The sequence below is a fragment of the Penaeus japonicus genome, unplaced genomic scaffold, assembly GCF_977035675.1.
Source record: "Penaeus japonicus unplaced genomic scaffold, GWHDUDI00000001_assembly GWHDUDI00000009, whole genome shotgun sequence".
Classification (NCBI taxonomy): Eukaryota; Metazoa; Arthropoda; class Malacostraca; order Decapoda; family Penaeidae; genus Penaeus; species Penaeus japonicus.
Window position 1 is genome coordinate 14,720,908 of NW_028234411.1, and position 20,000 is coordinate 14,740,907.

The 20,000-nt window shown below is 36.4% G+C and overlaps 2 protein-coding genes across 2 annotated transcripts in view; one reads left to right on the top strand and one right to left on the bottom strand.

The window, feature by feature from the left end:
• The window catches only part of ND-B22 (NADH dehydrogenase (ubiquinone) B22 subunit), an 8,376-nt gene extending 1,497 nt beyond the window's left edge, over positions 1-6,879 (top strand). Inside the window, exons 2-3 of the mRNA XM_043027475.2 lie at positions 5,038-5,180; positions 6,505-6,879. Coding sequence (XP_042883409.1) covers positions 5,038-5,180; positions 6,505-6,692 — 331 coding nt within the window. The 3' untranslated portion in view covers positions 6,693-6,879. The remainder of the gene's footprint in view (positions 1-5,037; positions 5,181-6,504) is intronic.
• Positions 6,880-10,845: 3,966 nt separating this feature from the next.
• Rab21 (RAS oncogene family member Rab21) overlaps positions 10,846-20,000 on the bottom strand; it is a 22,541-nt gene continuing 13,386 nt past the window's right edge. Inside the window, exons 3-4 of the mRNA XM_043027474.2 lie at positions 14,587-14,705; positions 10,846-13,846 (exon numbers count right to left, since the gene is read on the bottom strand). Of these exons, the coding sequence (XP_042883408.1) occupies positions 13,621-13,846; positions 14,587-14,705 (345 nt within the window). The 3' untranslated portion in view covers positions 10,846-13,620. The remainder of the gene's footprint in view (positions 13,847-14,586; positions 14,706-20,000) is intronic.

Sequence of the window (20,000 nt, forward strand, 5' to 3'; positions counted from 1 at the left end):
AGTAGGCCTAGGATTAGGCTCTTGTTTGGAACCATCTGTTTGTAGAAAAAAGAATAATCAAGTAAAACTATGCAGTAAGTAGTTAAGACATTGCTGAAAGGAATAGGTTTGCTTGCTCACTCTACTAGTGCCACCTGTGTGGCACTAGTAGAGTGTGTTTTATCTCAGAGCAAGGTAACTTCCTTTCACTCATTATTATACTAGAGCCATGTCTGTGTTCTTTTTTTTGTGTTTTGCTGTATTTTGAGACCTAAGTGTACTATATGAAAGGCTTAATCATTGTTACGTTAGTCTAAAATTGTAGTATAGGGTCCATATTAGCTCATTATGAATGGGTGCTTTCTGTATTTGGGATTCTAGACTAAACCATTCTCCAGGCAGCAACAGAAATGAAGGCTGTGGGTGACACCTAACTATGGTCTCTAATAAGTATTAAATTCAGAGAATAAGGATAAACAGAAGGATGCCGACCTCCAACTCTAAGGTACCAATGGTACAGGGTGTGGAGGCAGAATGAGAAAAGGTGAATTGGACCATGTGCAGTGCCTGCAATGTTACACTGTGCCAGCATGGCTGGTTTTTGCTTTGGCACTCGCAGCTGTAAGTACAAGTCACCTTCATCTTCTCCATCTCATTGTTTTTTTTCATTCAGGATGTTTTTTATTATAATATTATTATATTGAAAAGGCCAGTCAGATTCCATATATAAATCTCATTATATAGTAAAGCAGAAAAACTGACAAGCTCAGAAAAGACTTCATTATCATAACAAGTGAATGGAAGAGATTTGAGAAAGCTCGTGATGCTCCCTCCCTCTGAAATGAAACCTTTTTGTCTGGTGTGCTGCCCAGGTAGTGGTCTTGTGGTCCAGATTAGAAAATGGATACCCTGTGTCCAACAAGTTAGATAAGGAATCAGTCCAACTTTCTATCTTGCTAGAATGTGTGGTAGAAATCTGTTGGCCTCTGCTACAGTACCATAGGTGTGGAGGCCACAGCTATTACATGACACTTCCCTACTGTTGGATTGGACAAGATTGAAGGCCTTGTATTACAGATGGCAGCTGTTTTTACAAAAATCTAGAGGGAAGATAGCACATATCCCAGTACAATGACATGTTCTTCCATGCGCGGGGGAATGTCTTACTTTAATTACTCCTTCCTCTACACCTCTTGGATTTGGTGTTAGATTTTCAATTATCTTCCATCATATATAATAATGTATCTTTCTCTCCATCTTTGTAATGAGAATAGTCTTAGTATTGATAGTCTTTCCCAGTAGCTAACACCTATCATGTTGCCTATTTTTCTTGTAACATTATATCTTTTGTAAGATGATTCCATACTTGGAATCTTGGAATCACTAGTTTTGGTAGAAGGTGTTTTCGATCTATTGTGTTAAGTCATCACCACCCATCCACTCATAATGTTTCCTTTCATGTCTGCTCTATATAGTGACTAAAGGTCATGTTATTGCTCATATAAAGTCCTAGATCTTTTACTATTTCTTCATTCAATATCTATTCCCTCAACTGAATATACTCATGGTCTCAGAATTCCAGTTGGATTATACCTTTTTAATTTCAAATTTATCAGCACTGAATTTCATAATGTTTTCCTTTGCTCAATTACCTTTTGCCTGCATTTTGTTAGTAAATTTTAATTCCATATTCCCACTTTCCACTAATTCCAAGCTCCTTAATTGTATTAATTAAAATTTTGATCTAATTTGTCAAAAGCTTTTGCAGAATCTAGGTATAATATATTAACTTCTCTATTTTCAGTCCGATCACTTAATATGTATTTGCATTGAATTAGAATTTGGCATAAACAGGATCTACCACTACAAAAACTATGTTGTCTGGGATTTATCTTATTTCTTTGTTCTAAATATTGGACAATTTTTTTCCCCTAAAACCCTTTCAAAAAATATATTATGTGAGATGTTAATGTCTCTGGTTTATAGTTTTTGGCCTGATCTTTGTTTCCACCTTTATACATAGGGATTTTGTTGCTTTCCTTCAGTATATAAGGGATAATCCCAATGTCCAAGGATTTCCTCCAAAGGGTTACCAATGGTTTTGTTATTGTTTTTTAAAAAGATTGCTGGAATTTCATCAGGTCCAGCTGCTGAGTTTGTAGCAATATCTTTGATTGGCTCTAGGATATCTCTTTCATTGAAAGTTATAGCAGTGAGACATTCAGTTTCATTAATTATGTTGAAATGGTGTTCAAGATCTGATATTGATTTTTTTATTCTAAGAATTCTGAAAACTTTTTCATGTTGGATTTTAAGTGATTCAGCTATTTCCTTTGTATCAGTTACCAAAGCACCATTATTCTCAAGAGGCCCAATTTATGCTTTTCTCATTAATTTGTTGTTTACATTTCTCTTTATTACTTCAACTGCCCATCTTCAACAATTTTTTAATTTTTTTATTAAATCTGTGTTCTATTTCTTTCTTGTTTGACATGATCTGGTGTCACATTCAGTTTCAGTGCTATATTCTTCTTCTTTCTCAATAGTATTCTTTGATTTCTTGATAGAATATTCTTGCTTTGGTTCTTTACTTGGGGCTGTTTCGTCATTTATGGTTTCAATGCCGGGGCTCTCGAACGTATAGGCCTAAATCAATTATATCATCGACGGCGTATGACGGCACCCGTGCTATCATATTACATAATCGCCGTCTGTGGCCGGCGGCCAGCGGTATTGGGTTAAGACTTCAATATCTCTGTGTTTCTTCAAGTGATTTATTTATAATTCCCCAGTCAGTTTTATAGTGACTGAAGTTTAAAGATTTTAGACTATTTTCTACTTGAGATATTTGTTTTTCACCATCTTTATATTTTTAACTTATTTAATGTCACTTCTACAATATTGTTCTCTGACTGAGGTAAATAGATTAATGAAATATGATTTATCTCTTCTCCTTTACAAATGAAAATAAGGTCAAGTTTCCTCCCTTGTTGGCATTTTGATTATTTGGTTGAATTTTGAATTTCTTTGTTTCCCAATCAGTACAGGGAAATCATTCTCCAAGTATTATAATATTTTGGATTTCCCATGTATTTACCAGATAATGACTAATAATGCTTAAAGCTTCACTGAAAGAAGTTTCTGTTGTGCAAGGATGTCTGTATATAACTATGTATAATTCTTTTGTATTTCTAGTCAATACCCATTGTAATTTCAGTGTATTGCATTACAGAATCTGTTTTTGCTGCTAATTCTTTCCAAATAAAAAAGCTACTCTTCATCTACTTCTGTTTCTTCTGTCTTTCCTTATTAGTTCATAGTTGTTGATTTTAATTTCTTCATTTCTAATGTATTCAGTTAGGTGTGTTTCTGTGAGCTATCACTGAAAATCTGTTGATATTTGCCATGTCCTTTAGGTATATTAACCCTCTCGTGACGGGTGGTACAACATTGTACCGCGCATATTAGGCCTGTTCGCTGGGGACGCGATATGCCGTCGGTTATTTAACTGATTTAGGCCTAAGCGTTCGAAAGCCCCGGCATTGTGACATGCAAGGCTGGAATGCCCCCGTCGTGAATGGGTTAATTTTATTTGGTTTGTTTTTGGATATCAACCTTGAATATTTAATAATATGAAAGTCTCTAACCTGTTTCTTTGAATGTACATGCAAATCATGACACCTGTCTGCAATGGGTGAAGCACTGAATCTTGAACTCTTCTAGTTGGTCTTTTAGAATTACAGCGTTTCTGAAAATTTGCTTGATCACTTATTTTTAGGTCTTTTAACTCTTCCTATTAGATTTGTATCCGCTTTATCTCAGATTTCTTTTCTATGCAATATTACTCACTACTTTCTTGTTGGCAACATTCATTATGAAAAAGGTGATCCTGTTATTGATCTATTGCTATCACATAGTCAAGACTCTCTTTACTGTGGTCCAAGCTATATTCGGTGCTCATCCAGCGATATCTATATGATGTGGAAACTTGCATCACTGACTAAATGTTGCATTTAGTATTAAACTGGCAAAGTCTAGAATTTCCATACAATCTATTTGATATTTTTGAATAAGTTGTTTTTCAGGGAGGCTCTTTTGTCATATATTATTGCCATTTGAATTTTTGAAATAATATTTAGATATATTCTTAGCTATTAGAATGTTTTTTTTTTTTTAGCATTTTAACCCTATGACGACGGTGCGTCACACTCGTGTGACACAGCCAAACTCCCGACGCCGGGGCGTCATGTGATTGTGACGATTACAACGCAATATTGCAATCGCCCGGCATAGGGGACTTCGCGTAGCGAGTGCCCCATCGGGAAAGGGTTAAGGTTTCCTGTAAAAGCAACTTTTCTTACTGTTCATTAGTCTTCTTATGCTTTGGCAATCTATATTTATTACATGGTATCTTTGCCCTTTGTGTCCTTCATGTTACTATTAACCCAACCCCGATGGGCCCGGCGAGAACTGGCAACCCCCTATGCTGGGCCTATGTAATATCGCCTCGGGGACGCCACACTGGTGTGTCGCCCCACCATCAGGCACTTTGCCGTGTCACATGTCATCATAGGGTTAACATCTGAATCTGATCCTTTTGATAACAGGAACATGCACTGGACCACTATGGTGTTCTTTTTATTATTTTTTTATTTTTACATAGATGGCTCCACAAATGGTTATTCACAAAGGAGTCACATACTATTGATCTAACTCGGCTCATCATTCGAATAAAATCAATAAGTGAGGAAAAGTAGACCTTGTAATTGAATCTTTGCAGAACAAGTACTTGTGGAGACCTCTGTTTATTAATTATATTAATAATATTATTATCATGATGATAATGAAAAAAAAAAACATTGGACAGTGTAGCATTACATACTTCTGGAGTTGACTGGTTAATTTTTCCTTAATTTACATTATTATGTGTTGTCATTATTATCATCATTATTATGAATGCTATTTTTACAGCTGTTATTGTAATTATTTTTGTTATAATAATATATATATTTTTTACAAGTTGTGGTCATTGACCTCTGTCATCTCTCACTCTTTCAGACCCATGTACCGTTATCGGGCTGTCCTTTTGAGGGCAAGGTTTGATGAAAACAAAGATGTGAAAGACTTGCGGGTAGCACAACAACTTCTAGAAGACGGCGAGAAGGAACTCTTCAGCCTGATTCAGTATCAGCCGAAAAAATGTTAGTATTTCTGCATATATGTGTTTTACTTTGATACTAAGCATTATAAAATAAGTTTTGAAAATAAAAGGCTAGAATGTTGCTTGTTAACCCATTAACGACGGGGATATCAACGCTGGGATATCTCAAACACGTAAGCCTAACGCTTCAGGCTATTCGCCTGCACTAGCCATGGCCAAGTGCTATATGCCCTTCACCAGGTGTGCCGGCCAGGGGCTGGATTCACTAACATACGATGGTAAGGCATTTACCAGCTGTCAACTACCAGAGCGTTTACCAGTCATGGCAAAGTGGGATTCATCAAGCGATGATAAGTCGCCTGGTAAGGGTAAATAGACTTTATCACCGTAATTTGATGGTAACTCTGGTAAATCGATTCCGCCAATCAGCGAGCGCCTTACATAATTTTTTAGGCTCCTTTGACCAATCCCGTAACATGTAAACAAAACCTGATCCAACAGCGAGACTTTTTTGTTTCAAGAAATGATAAAGATTTCTTCTGTGTTAAATTATTTCTATATAAATTAATTTCCTAGAAAGCATATTCTATTGCATGATCTTATGGATCATATATAACGTAATGGTTTTCAAAAACATACTTTTTTTTTTAGATTGCAGTCGAAAGAAAAGAAACAATGGCTCCACGCAATGGTGGTGTTATTTGTATCAACGTTTTCCAAAAAGAAATGCCAATCAAACCCTAAGATTATGAATAATTGTATCTAAATTAATGCAAACACAAAAATAATTTATATATTTATATGTTTACTGTTTTTCAGCTGAATGTTATTAAAACAAAATGTTTGAATTTGTCAAATTATTAATTCCATGTATTATTTTCAGTTATTGTAGGCCTATGACGAGGCTGCATGAACATTATTCTCGCTTATTTCCTGTGAATTTTATTGATTTTTGTCATATTCATATGAAAATGAACAGTTGCCATCACTCTGATCATAATAAGTGTACATGCAAACTAAAGTGTCGCCTTAAATGTTGATATTTTACTGAGATACAGCGAGATGAGAGAGTCATCGCTGTAGTTGCCAGTGGGCATACCAGTGCTCCAACCACTGGTAAATTTAGCATTGTATTCTATCATGGTAAGTTGTTCGTGAATACCGGTGCGGTCTTTTTACCATCATAATTGTAGTTACCAGCGTATTTATCATGGTAAGTGCGTTAGTGAATCCGGCCCCAGGAGGATAACTATGACGAAATATCTTGTCACCTGTCGTTAAGGGGTTAACTGTGTAATTATGTGCTTGCATCTAGTTTGTTTTTTCAACATTTAGCTATGATTTTTACTCTTTTTTCCCCCCAGTCCCTCTGTCTCCTGGAGGTGTGGCATATGAGCGTGAAGTACATGCCCCAGACTGGGTACTGGATTATTGGCATCCTTGGGAGAAAGCTTTTTATCCTGACTACTTTGCTAAGCGTGAGCAGCGGAAGAAGGAGTACGTTGAATGGTGGGAAAAAACCTATGGCAAACCAGCTGAACAAGGGCACTGATGTTAGCCACCATGTACTAATTATGAGTATTCTTTATGTATATAGATTCTGTGCTTGCTAAGAGAATAATGCTCAGGTTTGGTTCAAGTGATGAGTATTTGAACTTAAATTTGGCAAAGGTGTCTTTATAATAATTTCCCCCTAAGAACGGTAGATATGTATATTAAATAAAAAAATCATTAAAAAATATTGTTTTCCTAACCTACAGTTTTGGCTACCATTTAATTATTTTGTAAAAAAAATATAAAAGAAAATGTAGGTCTCCAAGCAATACACTTGTTTTCAACAAAATTACATAAACTACTCAAATTTATTGAGCAATTTACTCAAATTAATCATTGTAAAGTGATGTTTTTGCCATTACCAAGCAATTTCAATAATGTTATGTATATTTACAGGTTAATAAATGCAATGTGGGCTTTAAAATTTCTTTAAACTTTGGTATAAATATGTAGCAAAATATGTATCTGTTATATTTAGCTACACAACTTACAATTTCAAATTGGTTTAGATTTTCTGCCTACCCTAAGGAAGCCATTATCCTCATGCAAAGATTTTGGCTGTCAGACACTTAAAAAGTACAGTTGCAGCTTTTGTAAATATGAACCTTTCTGAACATTGTTACTTACAATTTTTTTCAGTGAAATATCATTTGTATAATTAGAATTTTCAATGCAATCAATGTATACATTAAAAAAAAATAAACATATTGAACAGTGCATGATCAGTATTACAAACCTCTGTTCACCACCGAATATAATTTGGTACATATTTATCAAATATCTGCACTTAACACAGAAATACTGACAATAAGATACAATACTATAACCATTACATTTGGTCATTATCTTTTCAAAATGTATCATTAAATACCAGGTTTTCATATGGAACTCAGAAAATTTCTCTAGTCAGGCATCTCTTTGGTTGTAGATAAGGCTCTGTTCTACACTACAAGCATCTTTCTTTGGCTACCATTGTTCTCTCTCCATTAACTGGGGTCTACATAAATGATATCTACACATTCAGAGATTACACAAGGAAATATGGCTCTCTTCTAGTTATCATTTATTATTCATACACTGTTTTAGACAGTTAATTTTTAAAATTATATTGATATTTCTTTAGTATAAAGAGATAAAACAGAGTGGGGCCAGCTCCCACAAATCATTTTATCATGGTATTACCAAGATATATTGACTTTGCAATATATTTGTCATTTACAAAAATGTCTTATAATTACACATGATTTCCCCAATAATAGATTTTAGAACAAACCACTTGGTGTGGGTGGGTGTGTGTGTGTGTGTGTGTGTGTGTGTGTGTGTGTGTGTACACGTGTGTGTACACGTGTGTGTACACGTGTGTGTACACGTGTGTGTACACGAGTGTGTGTGTGTGTGTGTGTGTACACGTGTGTGTACACGAGTGTGTGTGTGTGTGTGTGTACACGTGTGTGTGTGTGTGTACACGTGTGTGTGTGTGTGTACACGTGTGTGTGTGTGTGTACACGTGTGTGTGTGTACACGTGTGTGTGTGTGTGTGTGTGTGTGTGTACACGTGTGTGTGTGTGTACACGTGTGTGTGTGTGTACACGTGTGTGTGTACACGTGTGTGTGTGTGTGTGTGTGTGTGTGTGTGTGTACACGTGTGTGTGTGTGTGTGTGTGTGTGTACACATGTGTGTGTGTACACGTGTGTGTGTGTACACGTGTGTGTGTACACGTGTGTGTGTACACGTGTGTGTGTACACGTGTGTGTGTGTACACATGTGTGTGTGTACACGTGTGTGTGTGTGTACACGTGTGTGTGTGTGTACACGTGTGTGTGTGTGTACACGTGTGTGTGTGTGTACACGTGTGTGTGTGTGTACACGTGTGTGTGTGTGTACACGTGTGTGTGTGTGTACACGTGTGTGTGTGTGTACACGTGTGTGTGTGTGTACACGTGTGTGTGTGTGTACACGTGTGTGTGTGTGTACACGTGTGTGTGTGTGTGTACACGTGTGTGTGTGTGTGTGTGTGTGTGTGTGTGTGTGTGTGTGTGTGTGTGTGTGTGTGTGTGTGTGTGTGTGTGTGTGTGTGTGTGTGTGTGTGTACACGTGTGTGTGTGTGTACACGTGTGTGTGTGTGTACACGTGTGTGTGTGTGTGTGTGTGTGTGTGTGTGTGTGTGTGTGTGTGTGTGTGTGTGTGTGTGTGTGTGTGTGTGTGTGTGTGTGTGTGTGTGTGTGTGTGTGTGTGTGTGTACGTGTGTGTGTGTGTGTACGTGTGTGTGTGTGTGTGTGTGTGTGTACGTGACTGTGTACGTGTGTGTACGTGTGTGTGTGTACGTGTGTGTGTGTTTGTGTGTGTGTCTGTGTGTGTGTGTGTGTGTGTACGTGACTGTGTACGTGTATGTGTGACTGTGTGTGCGTGAGTGTGTGTGTGTGTGTGTGTGTGTGTGTGCGCGCGCGCGCACGCGCACGCGCGTGTGAGTGCATGCACATGTGAGAGAAAGAGGTTGTTTTTTATGAGGTGGGGGGAGGGGGTTTCTGGTATGTAAATCTCTTATACCCTGACTTTAAATTCCTAAGTTCAATTGCAAAAATCAGCGTTTGGAGTCATCTCAACTTCATGAATTCTCAAAAATCACTGGGACATTTTATTGACGATTTGTTTTATGGTGTTTCAAATGATATAGACATGTCTGGGAATTTCGATATATCTCTAATGACTAAAACTAAGAAATGTCATTTATTTTTGCTAAAAAGTAATAATGCTATAATTCTTTTGGTTCATCTCTACAGTTTTAAATGATAACGGGTACTCAGTGCCATACAAAGGTCACATTTTGTTAAGTATGGGTGTTTACAGAAATCAAATATACTACAGGAGTGCCAATGTACTACAGCATGTTAGGAAATGCCATGTTGGTCTGATGCTACAGAATGAGATCTATTTGCTATGTCCTTGTGTGGCTTTAATCAAAAGAAATTATTTGGGAAGTGATGGTGAATGAAGATATGTTGATGTCCTTGATGGTAAATTTTTCAACAAGAAAATGTTTCTGTATACACGGGTATGCATGCATACATGCGGGATACTCTAAAACACATCCAATATATTGACAGATAGGCCAGCAAATTGATATAATGTCATCATAAAAAAGCCTCTTAAATTCAATCCAAAGAAACAATATGGTGATAATCCACCTATGAGATACCATGGTTCTATGAAAGCTTTTAAACTTTATCTTTTAAGGAAACATTCTGAATTGTGCAATAATATATTGCAAAAGGTTTGTATACTCTACACAAAATTGTCATTTGATTGTGAATGTTCCCTATGCTTGAATATACACACCGTATAAATATATCGGAAATACAATGGAAATACTGCATATGAAGAAAAAAAATGAGCTTTCATATTTTTTGAGTCATTAAAATTTGTCTATTTAACTGCGACAATTCCATCATAAAATGAGGTAACTGATTCAACAACATAAATAAATACTTCTGTTTTTGTTCCTATATGCCCAAATTTAGCATCTGATCTTAATCTTATGGCAAAGCAAGCTGCCAACAATATGGGGTGGCAGTAAACATACCACAACCTTCCATTTCTTGTGAATATGCAAGATTACTTTTTGGTACAGCTTTATTACTTCACCTCTTTTTTTCCCTAGGCTCCTTTAGTTCATAGGGATATAGATTTTTTTGGAAAATATATTTGACCATGATAGTGCTGCGCATGGAAGGGCGAGCCAGAAAACCTATTTGAGTAGTTATTGGGTTATTGGGATCAGTTTATTTCATTTTTTCATTTTTCATAGAAATGTAGGCTTGTTCACCAAGATAATTTTCTCCAATGTCAATAGCCATCCTTTCATGTGGCAGTGGGTGTACACGACAAGTATGTGGGTATTAAGGTTAACAGCAAAGTTGCTTTAGTTTTGCAAGTAATTTAGACACCATAACCTCTGATGAACTAGGCATCAGAAAGGGTGACATTTCAATTTACTATATGCAAAATATATTTTCTATAAAAAAAGTTGTGTGACAAATAACATTATAAAACAAAATAAAATTAAGGAAACTTGTAAAAATTAATAAATCTTGTTACACATAATAGCAATACAATACACCATAGATGACAAAGGAAAAAGAAAAATGAAATATTTCTGATAATTGCACACATCATATTTATAGATAATACTTTTCCAGAAACAAGATATACAAAAGATTTAGTACATAGCAGCCATGTAATACAGCAAAACATGGGAGTACAAAGCTATAGGTTATGCAAAGGCATATGTAATGCTCATATAAACAATATCACAGATATTTTTCTTTAATCAGGTTCTACTTTTTCTGATCTTAATCAGAGGACTTCCTAATGTACACAACTTACTACTAATAGTTAGGAAATCATTGTCTTACTCCAAAATATGAAAGTATGACTGGTAATTAATCATTGGTTTCTAAAGCATCACATTCATACAAAACTGCAAATAGCCCCCCCATAAATTCTACACATCTATCGCTTCTCTAAAATTGAACATCTGACAGTACAGATGCAGCATTGGTGCATTTAATGCTACTGGAAGAAAACTTGTATTTGTTATTTCGTTATCATAATAACTGCATCAGCATTTCAAAATACAAACCACAGATGGATTTCAACAACTTATCTAGAATAAGTAAATAGTTTGTTATATACATTTATAAATAATTCTATAATCTCTCAAAAAATAACAAAATTATAGATAAGAATAACAATTAGTGACGTTCACTCTGCATACTCTTTTACCTAGGGACAACTGTTCTATTATTTCTGAGAATGTAGAAAACATGTATTAAATCACTGTCATTAGTGTCAATAACTGTCAGCCAAATGATAATACAAACTTGTAAACATGAGCATTCATTACCAAAAATGTGCTTAAAAAAAAAGAAAAAAAGAAAAAGCGAAACACTAACTCCACCAATTGTATGTATATTTTGTAACCATTTACAAATCTTTTGAAAGCATATAAAAATCACCTATGCTTTTAGCAAGTATTTGACTGGCCTGATGATCCTTGAGTTGTGGAGCAGAGTAAAAAGCACTCTCATAAGACATTACTCTGAAAACAACATTATTCAAGTCTATTGGTGGCTTTGCATTGTTTAAAACAGTCCTATTTATAAAATCCATAAAATGAATTTGCACTGCCTTACATGGAAATCTAACTTACAGTTGAACATTAACTTCTGAAAATTTACTTGGATATGGTGAACCTAGTTTCAATGTACTCCATTATTAATATCACTTGCTGATATTCAGTTGTCCTACAAAGAGGTGGGATGAGAGACAGAAAAATGTGGAAGGAACTGATCAGTTATTAAATGAATGTTTTGTGTATTAAATGTAGGAATATATTCAAAAAGTTTTGAAATGAAAAAAAGAACTCTTTGAAAAATTATTCTCCCAAGGAATATCATGTTTTAAAATCGCTAACTACAAACTAATGTGGACCTACATATTTCCTATAATATTTTGTCTATGACAAAAAATATATCTATAAGCAGAAAATTTCTCCTTTGAATTTTCAAATTAGCAGTTTGTTGAGTATGTAAACAAGAAAAACAAGAAAGCCCAATGAATATGCATAATCATTAACTATATAATCTAGATAATTCAGATCATTTGAAGGGATTGGATTTCATGGTATTGACACATTTATCATTAATTTTTGAAGAAACATAATTTACTATATATAAAACAATGCTAAAAGACTGTATGCATTTCTTATTTTGGAGAAATACATCATATCCAGAGTGGATAACACCTTTCAGTGACCATGTTTGATGCTCAAACCCATTATCAAATGAAGGACGTGAATTCAAAGTCATTAAAAATTTGGCAAAAATGATACAAGCAACTTCTAAAACAGTGATTTCTTCCAACAATCAAATATTTCAACAATATGCATTCTTATTCTGTTACCTCAAAACATGTCTGGCATCATCAGCAGCCCTAACACTGATATTGTTCAGATGGAGTGCAATGGGTAAGTAACTGCTGACCTTATTAGAAAAAGTATAGCAAATAGACAAATCAATCATAAAACACTGGAGTAAATAATGAGTAACTTTTGCAAATTTCATCTCAGTCCAATGGCATACAGGCAAACTATGAATACATCAAAGTCTTTCATGCATTAGCTTATTAGTTACCATGAAATTCAACTTAGTATCTAACCTACTGGCAATGGGAGTGAGCATCTACATGCACTGTCCATTGTGATTTTGTTTTATCTTTTATCACACATAGATGGCTCTATAGGGGTTTAGCCATCAAGGAGTCAATTAGTAAGCCTAACTAACCTCACTTGTAGGCCATTTCTTGGAAAAAAAAAAAAAAAATCTTACTATCATTGTTATTACCATTATCATAATAATGATAGTAATAAGTGAGGTTAAGTAGGCCTACTAGTTGACTCCTTGGTGCCTTGGCACTTGTGAAACCATCTTTGTACAGAAAAAAGTAATAAAATGAAACCATAGTGGAGGGTGTGTGTCATCATTGTCAATGGTTTATGAAATAATAGTGCATAATACATTAAAAATAAAATTCTAATTACTGACATGCATCCTAAATCAACAATGGATAAATTCCTTTTTACATCACGATCAATGGCTTCATATAAATTAATCAAGTCTCAACATTTGAAAGAGTTACATTACAATCTTCTCAAAATTCCCAGTCTTTGGTTATCATCTCTTGTCCTTTTTCACCTTGTTACTCTTTTCTTTTCATGGGATATGGATGGCAGTACCTTAAATCAACTAATGGTGACTAATTGCAGGTCCTAAATTTCTATGAAATTCCCAGGCTTGACTGATGAATATCCAATACTAAACACACATATAGAGACCATATACGTGCTGGCTACTGTATTTCTTCAATATTATGAACCACAGCAGGATGACTTCTGTGCAGGAGGGGCTGCCTGATCATCAACAATTTGCAGGTTCCTGGAATTTCCTCCTCTTGTGAGCGTGTTCACTCGTTGCTGGTCATTTGCCATAGCACTTGTCAGCATTTTGCGTGTCAGTTCCAGAAACAGCTCTTCAACGCCTTTATTTTGTTTGGCCGATGTCTGAAAATGGAAAGCTCCCACTTCTTGGGCATACCTGTGTGAGGAAAGAATCACTTTTGTAAACTATATAAAACATAAAATACTAAACAACACTAACCTGTTATTTGATAACCAAAAATATGAATACTTGAAAAATTTAAGACTTGGTAGTCAACCTTTGAATCAAATTTCTGAATCCGTTCCAAACAGGTATCATGGCATATATGACAGTATTAATACATTCATGAAACAACATTGGAAAGATTTATGCTGGCATCTGGTAGAAAATTTATTTCCTGTGACCCTAATTTTCATAAATATTATGTCATGGTAGCCAGTTAGCTCACTCTGGCTCAGGTTAAGAATTGAATTCTACATTCATACATGCATAGCATGTTACATATAAAAACAAAATATACTCCATTCTTACCTCTAATTTAAGCCATAGCTACTCAACTGTCATGAACAATGGTCCAGTTAGACAAGCTCTGTTATTGCTGTTGCATGAAAACTATTCTGAACTTAAATCTAAGGCCCTAAGAGCATTAGTAAGTTAAAAACCTATGTATAATAGAGTCCTAACTAATACACTTGCATGAATCTATTACTAGGACCTTCATGTTATCTAATTATATTTTTCTTCTCCTGGATTCAGACCTCGGGATGCTAGTCGAGTAGCCTTGATCTAAGCAATATATACACCTAATTAGACCAGATCTGTCAATGTTGAGATTTTGTGTCTTATCATTGTCAATCAGTAACTAATGAAAAAATACATCAAGAAATAGTACTTACGCTTCAGCTTCTTCAAGAGAGACGTGTCTTTCCTTTTCTAAATCTATTTTATTACCAGCAATGACGAGGCAGATATCATTACCCAACATTCTTCTTAGTTCTCTCACCCAATTCTTTACCTTTAATAAAAAGAAGCAATTAGTTTTTTGTTTTATAGTAATGAAAAAACAAAAGATAGGAAATGCAATAAGTAGAAGAGAGCAGGAATCTTACAACAAGTTTTCTACAACTTCTCAAATCAGTTAAATCATCATTGTTTAAAGAAACCACGCCACAACAGAACTCTAAACAGGTAAAACAACCTCCAACAATCAATTGCCCAAAAAGCCTCCACCCCCCACTTATACCACGCAAAGGCAAGTTGACCTCAGGTCATTGAAACTGATCAAATCATTTATATAAATATGAGAAGGGAGGGAAACCCTTGACACTAGACCTTTGAGCCAGAAAAAAAAAAAAAAAATCCCCTGTCTGATTAGTAACTGAATACAGGGGAAAACAAATTTATTTCAAATATCCCTAAAAGGATAAAATATCAAATATCAATAAAGATTTCCTAAATCTTTATAGCAATTACAAAGCATTTTATTAATAACAACTTATTGAGATGTTAAGTCAGGTGGCATGGTCATTGCAACATATGGAACATCTCATAGATGATGTGCCAAGTAGCTATTCACAACGGATCTGCACCAAGACCACTGATCTGCATCTCTTACTTGTTTCAGATCTAGAAATCTTAAAAATGTAATAGTCAAAGCATATTTTGGAATTTGTTGAGCTGTTAGGGCATGACCTGGGTCGGCAGATTCAATTACCCTCTTCATCATCTTGGCCACATGACCTGAGTGAACATGACCTAAGTGAGTCTGGCCATAACCATAGTGGCTTATTGGAGTAATCTGAAATGGCTTCTAAACAACTATTCAGAGCTGCTACTGGACATAAAACATGAGAAGACTCATCTTCTATCCAGGCTGGAATTACTACAGGTCCTAAAATTCATTCTTAGCTAGAAAACGAGGATAAGGAGGAAAGGATACTGATAAATTCTCTGGTCCAAATTGTCAGGGAAAGAGAGAATGAGAGCTGTTAGTTGAGACACCTGTAGACCAGTGCCAAGAGCAACAAGGAACACAGTTTTGTGAAGTAAACCCTGAGGAAACGGATTTAAAATGTAACAATGTGATGCGAGTAAATCCAGAACTTTATGTATTACAAACTGGAGGTAGACGCTGAAAGGACCTACAAAGTAATTCCATGGTTTTTTCATCCTTTTCTACTTCAAAGGCATATTGTAGAGGATCAATAATTGCTGCTAAATCATCTGAAATAATGGTGCAAGCAAATGTGAATGGAATTATGTTGCAAATTCAGTGAAAGTATTTGGGGATATAGACATAGGTTTTTCCTCAATGAACCTTTGGAATTGTAACCAAGCTGATTGATATTGTCAAAGCACCTGAAGCATTACAGATATCAGCAGAGAGGGATAAATTGACTGCCACTTGTCCCAGTCCTTAAAAAAAAACTTCAGTTGCTCCTTCTGCAGTCTTTTACAACCATGACAGATAATTCTTGATTCAGTGATTGCAATGGAACATGAATAGGTCTACCTGGGGATGACTGTACTTTAGCAAAAGATTTAGAAACTTTTCTTGATCCAGAACCCATTCTACTGAAGAAGGTTTGGTGTGAAAAATGCATCTGACCACTGATTTTTTTCTTCCTTTGAGATAAGAAGCAGCTAGATGGAGAAGTCATCTCTTCCCAAAACAAAAAAGGATCTCTGATGTTCCCAGTAGAGGACTCAAACTGCAGGAATCTTCTTTGTTTATACAGTAGACAGTCGTAACGATGTCTGAAAGTATCTGGATAGACATGTTTTGGAGGGACGGTTCTGAACGAAGTGCTTGAATTACCACTTTTAGTTCTCTTACATTGAAGTGTCATCCTCTCATTGATCTTGTCTAAAACCCTGATCATTGGCACCCAGCCAATGACTGGTAGCCCCACTGATGGTTCGAGATGAGGCTGTAGCAGACTGAACAGCAGTTCCATAGCCGAATCCATCTCTACCACGTTAAGACTGGGTGACGTGATATCACATCATGGCTTTTTGTATGGCCAGCAAACCAGGTGACCGTGCATGCAGCGGTCAGCCCAGGCCAGAGCAGACAACTAGCCCGAGGGCGGTCTATGACATTAGCATCACTGGCTAAAAATTAGAGGGACAGGGAAAACATTTTCTTCACCATCTGGGTAGCACAAATTAGCACAAACAAATTTTTTCCCATAAATCCATCATAAAATGCAGGTTTAGGCAGACTTTGGAACACTGTAGCTCTGGAGCTAGTGCGGTTACAGCCATAATACTTCATGACTGTGTGTGCACTTCAACTGTGAGCAGATCTTGATTTTGCGTCATGTACACATTGACTCCCGCGTTTTAGGTCTAATCGGTGCTGTCATGTTTGTCATGACACCTGTACCTAATGGGTTAAAATACCCTGGCGTTTAGACCAATCGTATAAACTGTCCCGTCATTATTGGGTTAATATATTGATCAGATGAACTTTCACTTGTTGATGAGTTCCTACATCTGGAACAGATTTTTCTAGTGAAAAAGCTGTATCAATCATCTCTGCATGCAGCTGAAAAAAGTGTGTTCACTTTTTGTCATGAGGTAGGTAAGATGACTGCTTTCTATTATGAGAAGATGTAGGTATAGAGGACTTGGCATAAGCCTGTGTCTGAACTAAAATTGGAGTAGAGGACACAGATGAAGCTTTCTAGAGCTCTGAAGGAGCCCAAGGGAGAATAAATAAGATTCTCTCGTCATTCTAGCTGCTTGCAGATATTGTTTCTTGATTAGAATCCATTCTTTGGAGGATGGACCATCTGGAGGTTGTGCTAGCACTACATCCAGCCATTTTACAAATTGCTGAACACTGCTGAGGATCAAAACATCTGCAAGGAGTGTGGCTAGCACATTTGTGCTGATTGATGTCTTATCACGTTCGCTCTCTCTGGGTGACATCCTAGAACATCAAGATCTCTCCCTCAAAAAGTATGTTTTACATCATTAACCCATTCACGCCAGGGCGATTCCGGCTCTGAATGGTCAGAATGCTGGGATTATCGAATGCATAGGCCTAATGTCTCAGGTTTCTCAGGCGCACTAGCCGCAAGCCTGGGCTGTCTGCTCGCTCACCCCGAGCACCGGCCTTGACCAAATATCTCGTCGCCGGCGTCTGACGCAAAAACCACGAAACGTGTCAGCACATCATCCGGCACAAATAAGTTAAATATGCACATAATCATAGGAGTTCCATTTGTATAGAGACATTTATTTTTATTCACTTGTGAAAATAAGGTAAACAAATACAAAAATCTCATGCTTAGTCACTGTATATGCTTGTTATCTAGCCGGCAAGAGTGGCATTATATAAATATAAGCCCTGACATGAATGGACTAGGACAGTGTTCATGTGCAACAGATAGAACCTTTTCCAAGCAAGATTCTGCACTGCAGAGTGAAAAAAATTTGCCATCTGGAGCAGATGTGGCATTGTTTGAAGTTGATGCCATCTGTAATGTTATACAAAAAACACAACAATAAACTTGACTTTTTTTCTTTCTTTTTTAAATCACCGAAAGCCATGAGGCCGGCAACTGTTTGACACTGGTGAAGCTATTTTCTGAAGATTTTAAATTCAGTAATATGGAATCAACAGCAAGCTCTTACAATCCAGAATAAAAGTAAAAAAATAGTGCGAGGTTTTACCAACTGGTAATACTCATGCACGCTTACTTCCGGGGAAACAATCGAACAACAACTGTCAAGTGACTCCATTCATAATGGAGCCACCAACACACAAGTAACTTCTATGTGACATCCAATTATAGAGCTCATGGTTACCTCCAACAAATAAGGGAATACCATTAAACACTTGGCATGAAAATGGTCGCGGGCCGGTCACTAAAGTAAGGGTACACCATGAACCATATTTACAGCATGATAGCTGATAACTGAGTGTGTACTGGTAAACCATTCACAATGGATGATGTCATATCATGCCCTCAGAATATTTCCAACATGACGGATCACTTCCTATCATAAAGTTTTGTTGTATATATGCACTGCACATAGTTTCAGTTGTATATCCAAATTGTAGTCGCATATGTATATATACATTTTTCTCAACTTTCTTAGGGTGGGGGAGGTTGAAAATTGCTCTGGGAGGTTCAGCACAGTCTAGACAACATCTTGTACAGTGCATTGATTGTGATGTTGTAAAGTGCAATAATTATGATATTGCACAATTCAGTATAAAGTGTTAAGTTCAATATTCTAGAGTGATTTTGTTAACATATTTATAAAGCAACATTGTCCTCACAAAGTAAACCACAGTGCTCGAGATATAAGCAGGAAAGCCCTTGGGCTTTCCTTGCGGTGGATGGAACTCGTGACTTGCCCTTACCAAAAGCAGTCCTTTTTAACCCATTCACACCGGGGCTATTCCGGCTCTAAATGATTGGAATGCCGGGGTATTCAAATGCATAAGCCTAACGCCTTGGGATTCTCGGGCGCACTAGCCGCAAGCGAGCACTGTACGCCCGCTCACCCGGCGCGCTGGCCTTGACCAAATATTTCGTCGCCAGTGTCTGACCCAAAAACCACTGAACGTGATAGCAAGTCAGCCGGTGCGAATGGGTTAAAGACAACTTACCGAGTTCCAGTGACTGAATTAGCATCTGATCATGATGGCTAGATTGGAACAGTGTACTGATAGATAAATCTTGTTAAACTTCTAAGGTTCATCGACCTTTAACTCGTATAGAGGTAACATACTGCATAATGCTATTACTAGATTCTGAATAGTGGAACCAAAGACAAGAACGATGAACTTACTACGTCAATCGTTCTTTCAATACTAACCATAATAGTGTACTACTTCACCATCATGGACTTTAAAGAAGGGGCTGGATTTTATGTCAGACCTCTATACAGCTAATTTTTCATCAAAAGACTTGCTTCACTGTGGCCAGTGAGATTAGCCCTTTCACATTCACTAGCACTGTCAAAGTGCCGAATCCAACTTCCGGTGCCCCTCCTCAACCAAAGTTCTTGGTTGATAAAGATAATAATGTTTGTAATGATAGTAACAGAAATACTTCTTTTGCTTGAAAATTCAAGAATTGGGGTAACCAGGCCTATCAATTAACTGACTCCTTGGTGTCTAAGTGTGTGAAAAAAATAGATAATAATAATACAAAAATAAAAATAAAAGAATAAATAAATATCTGGAGCCATTTATTTCTACTGCAGTGTCAGGGATCTTAAAAAAAATTATCTTGCATAAGGGTGAGTAATGACCTTCCAAGAGGAAGTGTACTTGCTAATCTGAGCA